At 47.9% G+C, this 6,157-nt stretch overlaps 1 protein-coding gene across 1 annotated transcript in view; it reads left to right on the top strand.

Moving 5' to 3' along the window:
- Window positions 1-6,157, top strand: part of T265_00873 (hypothetical protein) — a gene marked incomplete at both ends in the record, with an annotated part of 59,838 nt that overhangs the window by 3,148 nt on the left and 50,533 nt on the right. Inside the window, one exon of the mRNA XM_009164768.1 lies at window positions 842-1,008. Coding sequence (XP_009163032.1) covers window positions 903-1,008 — 106 coding nt within the window. The remainder of the gene's footprint in view (window positions 1-841; window positions 1,009-6,157) is intronic.

Genomic DNA, 6,157 nt, shown 5'->3' with positions numbered 1-6,157 from the left:
CGTATTCAAACAAAAAATATGCATGCAATTGACAAAATACGTTGTTATAATGGAAGCATAGGAATACTCACAAGATGACAGATTCAGGATGTGTTTCGCTTAAAGCATACAAGCCGAGGCGTCGCAGGACTCAGTAAGAACAAGTGGCGTTCGAATATACACCGTAGATTCCGAGGCGCAACTGTTATTAAGTGAATAAAAATAAGCACTTAGATCCTCCGGTGGTTGTTCACGCTCCTTCAAGAACCCAGTTTAAAGTAATATAGGACACTTATTTATGCGAATCCTCGCGCTAGCGAGCATACCTGCCCCCACTGAGAACATAAAGAGCAGTGCTACACCCTTTTTTCATTTGTGCCTTTCAGGTGAACGACAGTCACTGACGGACGAGAACAAAAGCGACCCGGGAAACTCGGGCAATAGTCTCGATCCTGTGTATCACTCCGTGAATCCGTGAATACCAAAATACGCTTCGCTTTACGAAGCCCATCGGAAACGGGAGAAAATTGCTGGACCACCTGAGCTCATTAGTTATTGGTATTCTTCGCCCCAAACTCCTGGTCCTCATATCAGATGGGGAGGCTCAAACCTATCGTCACTTTCCAAACACCATGCGAATCCAAGTTGGGCACACTTACTGTTAATCCTAGTGCCGTGGTTTTTACATCTTCACATATCTGCTTTTGTTTAAACGCATCATTCTTTCGCTCTCCATTGTTGTTAGGGTGGTGTTGGTGTGCGTTCCGTTTACTCCTGCCTTGTTTTGTCTTTCCGCCTGTCGAACAAAAGGTTAGTGTCTTGTTTTTCAACGTCAACTGATACTGATTTCTGCCCTTTGCAGCATTTATCAGACGATCTGAGGCCAGCTTGTCGTAAGCCAATGCAGGCCTTTAACTCGCACGATGAGCTCAAAAGTTTACAAGTCTGAGAAACCGAAGTTGAAATTCGCCCAGTCAAATATCAATCATGTATACCGAGGCAATACAACGGAAACACAGTACAAGCCCAGTGAGTCAATAGGCTAAGATCTATGCGTTTCTTCATTTGCCAATGTGATCGCGACTTTTCAGTGGGCGCAAAGTGAATAGGAAATGCATGTTAAATAGGTTTGCTGTACGATGTATCATGTGATTCCACTGATCCTACGAGACTGTAAAAACGCGGTAAACCGATTTCACATGCGATAATTTAGGTGTGATCGCTGCAGCCTTAATCTGCATTTGGAGCTGCCGTTATCTTGATTGAGTCGTTTGTGGTTAGTTCTACGTGTGCAGTTGAGGGTGGGAAAACAGTGAAGTAGGGCGAGACCCCAAAAGTAAATGAACGCATGCACTCTCGCGGCACTCGTAAAACGGCCCTATTCTGTCTTGAGCATAGTATTTTGTCTGTTGGGTATATTCGTGCTACCCAGTTACGTTAGGATGGGTCCACCACGAAGGATTCTGCTCGCAGGGGCCTCAAGGTCTTTTAATTACGAAGAGTGCATCTTGTCTCCGTCAGTAGCGGGCATGCCAATGAACTGAGCAGATTCATGTCTTGAGTCGGAAATCGTAACCAAAGGGACACGCTTTCCGAGGATCCGAAAGAATATACGCGTGGAACCCATCGATTATATCAGATAAAGCTTGGGTAAGTATACGTATTCAAGTCGGAGTAATGTGAGGAGAAGTTGTCGGTGCCATATCACCAAACTGGCTGAAGCCAGCTACTCTTAAGCTAGGATGAAGCGCACCTGCTCACACTGCTGCTGCAAGCTTTGCGACAGAGCATTAATCGTTGCCTTTGGTCGTTCAACCAGTATGTAGTTCCATTGTTCTATTCCACACCCAAGATGGCTCAGTGGTTAGGGCGCGGACCTAGTGAACGGAATGTTTGTGGTTCTAACTCAGTCTCAGTACCTCGACTGCTCCCGCGTGGGTTTGGGCAACCTGGTATTTTCTCAGATCTCATACTTCCTTCGGGTGGCATGGTGGCTGGACGCCGAGTGGGTGTTACAACTGGACGAATATTGGTTAATTTGTTCCAAAATATGGATAGGGGTGTCTACTGCCAGCGCTGGCACACAACTGTCGCGCAACTGGTAAGGCCGTTAAGGTACTGAAATTAGGCTCCCATTTTGTAGGCACGGCCTACCAAAGACGTCAACCTAAAGCTTCGAGTAAGTGAAGGTCCACTTGGATGAAGCTGTTCTACGCTACACGCTCTTGGGGAGGAGGTCCTGGGTCTTCGACTAATCGCTCCTGTTCCGTGTTGAGACTTCCAGGTTTAGTCCAGAGCCTGTGTTCTGAACCGGAAATAGCTGGGATTCACCGAAGTTAACTGTTCTGTGCCAAGAGGGAGGGTAACGAAACCACCGCCACTCATCGTGTTGTCAGGGCCATAGTAATCGGCAGACGACAGCCGGCAAACGAATCACCAGTCATAGTGACAATTTCAAATTCAGTACGAAGTCCGCATTTTGTTCAGATGTATACCTGTTACAAAGGTACCAGCGGAACCAGTATATCGGTTACACTCATCTTTAGTGAGCGGTACAATCGAACACTTCACCGCACTAAATCATATCTTCTTTTCTAACTTCTTCAATGGCTTACATGGATTGGAATTGAAACGCCTCACAACTTATATTTGTCGTTTGTCCATCTGATCCTTCACTTGAGTATTTTACCGTCTATTCTCCCTTCTCCATATTGGTTCCACCGCCAGATCCTTTTCTTTCAGCTATAACACCATTCGGTGCCTAGCTTCCATGCCACCAAAAGGAAGCACGAGGGCTGGGATGCTGCTAGGTTGCCCAAGCCTATACAGGGTAAGTCGAGAGGCAGAGGTCGGGTTAAAACCACGGCTCTCCGGTCAGTCAGTTCGCGCTCTTACCACTGAGCCGTCTCGCCCCCGAGCACCTGCTGCAGATGTGTGCTGATCACTGACTATTCCTTTACTCCATGGACGTGGCCATTGTGCCTGATGGTTCACAGAGTCGAAGGCACTGTATTTTATGTCGCGTGGCATTCAGCTTGTTTGAGCTGACTGAACCGTTCAGCTGTGCACCCTTTCTGTGTGCTGATCACTGACTATTCCTTTACTCCATGGACGTGGCCATTGTGCCTGATGGTTCACAGAGTCGAAGGCACTGTATTTTATGTCGCGTGGCATTCAGCTTGTTTGAGCTGACTGAACCGTTCAGCTGTAGCACCCTTTCGGTGCCTAGCTGCCATGCCACCCGAAGGATGCACGAGGGCTGGGATACTGCCAATTTGCCCAAGCCTAGACAGGGAAAGTCGAGAGGCAAAGGTCGGGTTCGAACCACGGACCTTCCGGTCAGTAAATTCGCGCTCTAACCACTTGGGCCATCTCGCCCCTGTTTGAGCTTAATACCTGGGTGACTCAATGACGACCGTTCATTGGAATCCTATCCAACCCGCACACCATACATTCCATGAGTCATCACTTCGGGATCACCGGATACACAGAGAGTGGAATGTGACGCATCAGTTCATGCTTGGCGTTTTGGGACACATGGACCGCGCTTTTGTCTCCCATCCGTGTTTCGGAGAGAGTGTACATCAATTTAAATGAGTATGAGGGCTTGCCGAACATCGTCAGTTTCCCAGTTTGGCGTGAAAATCTCCCGTCTAGAAAATATCACGTGAATTTAGCAAGTGGTTATTTTGTTTGCGGTTAAAGGATAACTGAGTCAAACTACCCAGCAGCGTTCGTTTGTGTTGTTGGAAACGGTTTGAGAGGGACATCGGTGGACATAACTGTGCTGTAAAGTGATACTTCTCGGTTGTACTACTGTGTATCTTATGATATGGCTGCGTGCAGCAGAGCACAGGACTCTGGTCGTAATGAATAATGCGTCGGTAGTCAGTCAACCGTTGGGCGATTGGGGTGTTGTTTTTAGGGTCGACCTTTTCTAACCCGTCCTTTCTCAGCGGGGGGCAGCATCGTTGCGCTCACAAATATGGACATGCTAGTTGCCTAGGGAAATGGTTACTGACTCCATACTCCCGTCACAGGAAGCAGTACGAATTTGTCCCCAAACCGCCTCATAGAAAAAACTTGCTGCTACTGCTTCTTTTTGGCCTTCTTAGCATGGATGCACCCTATGGAACGCAGTTCTAGCCGGGGTAGTCCGCCCACAACGTCTAGGTGGGTGGCGGCCGCATGTCTCCCTCCGTGTGCCCTATGATCCCGAATAGGTAACTTGCGGAATATATGGAGTACGCGTTGAACTCACCTCCAGACCTGAAGCTTCGCTAGATGGGATCCCCGTGAACAGTCGTCTTTTCGCTGTCCGGTTATCTAGTTCAATCATACTCAATGCCTGCTGACAAAAAGAGGTGCCCGCTTGTATTTACGGAGTATGCCCCAACGGACTGCAGCTTCTATCGAGAGTTGTCTTGGTTCGCTTGTCAAGCAAGAATCTTTGACATTTTGATACGTGCAGGTGATTTGAACGCTCAAATAGGCCGTCTTAGCTCCTTGGAATCACATTTGGTCGATTCATACATAGTTCATGCTCGTCGAACGGAGGATGCAGAGCGACTCTGAACATGAACTGGTTCAATCATACTCAATGCCTGCTGACAAAAAGAGGTGCCCGCTTGTATTTACGGAGTATGCCCCAACGGACTGCAGCTTCTATCGAGAGTTGTCTTGGTTCGCTTGTCAAGCAAGAATCTTTGACATTTTGATACGTGCAGGTGATTTGAACGCTCAAATAGGCCGTCTTAGCTCCTTGGAATCACATTTGGGGAGTCGATTCATAGTTCATGCTCGTCGAACGGAGGATGCAGAGCGACTCTGAACATGAACTGTTTCTGGCCACTAAGAAATTTCAGCATAAACGTTGGCATCGTGTAACCTGGCGGCCACTACCTGCAAATCCAATGTGGACCCAGTTGGACTACGTGGCCATCAGCCACCGGTGGAATGCTACAATTCAAAACTGCCGTTACTTCTGGAGCACACTTGATTCCAATCAGGCCATGATGCATGTATGTCTAACAGTTCGTTCCTCCTCAGACCCTTGCAAGTGAGAAAAAAGCCCACCAATCCACCATCTTCGAAAAACCACCATACCTAAACAGTATCAATATGAGCTAGCTCAACAACTTTCCACAATGAAACAATACTGTACTGACAGTGAGCATGTGGATGAGGCGTGGCGAAATGTGGAAGGAGCTGTGCTAGTGTCGTCCAGTGTTGTTTGCCCTCCCCGATTCGACCACCGCATTTCGTCGAAATCACCATCCATGATTGATACCAGGAAATCCAAACCAGCAGGCAACAAGTACGACGGCGCACGCAAATCCCTCAAACGTCAAATAGTGAAGAGTCTAAGGAAAGACCGAGAGCTCTGGTGGAGATGGAGAAGGCTTTTGATACAAGAAACAGCCGTGCCCTATATCAACTGATACGATCGACTGGCCCTAGGAAAGCAACGGTCATTGAAACGATAAGTGGAAAAAATGGCTCATTGATTCACTCGCAAAAATCGTCAGCTGGAAAAATGGGTCGAACACTTCTCAGAGCAGTTCACCTGGCCTCCTGTAATACAAGCCTGTGAAGATAGTGCATGCGGGCGAATGGAATGTAAACCTTGACCGCCCACCGGAAGAAGAAATAAGATACGAAATGTCGGTACTGAAACGTGAAAAGGCACCAGGACCGGACAGTTTGCTTCCAGACCTCTAAAAAAAGGCGCAGATTCCCTGGTTACCCATCCGACGAAGCTTATTGTGCTATATGGGACGATGAGAAGTTGCCTGTAGAATGGGGTATATCGAGAGTTCAAAAATGGTGCGCAGACGTGTGGAAACCATCGTGGCACCAGCCTGTTGGCTCTGGCATCATAGGGGTTCTCATATCCTATCCTTCAACGGTTGACTGAACACAGGGAGAGGCAAATCTGTGAAAACTAAGCTAGGTTCCGCCCTGTAAGGGTATGCCTCGATCGAATCTTCGCTCTCCGACAAATTCTGGAACATAGACACTGCTTTCAGCAACGAACAATGGTTGTATTTCTTGATCTGAATGCTGCCTTTGACCACAGGCACTATGGCAGTCTGGAGCAAAGGTGTCCCCCATAAATTCTTGACCCTCCTTAGGGCGCTGTACGCCAACTCCCGCGGCCGTGTGAAGGTCTGCGGCA

Source organism: Opisthorchis viverrini (assembly GCF_000715545.1).
Source record: "Opisthorchis viverrini unplaced genomic scaffold opera_v5_9, whole genome shotgun sequence".
NCBI lineage: Eukaryota > Metazoa > Platyhelminthes > Trematoda > Opisthorchiida > Opisthorchiidae > Opisthorchis > Opisthorchis viverrini.
This window is presented reverse-complemented; position numbering and strand designations above follow the sequence as displayed.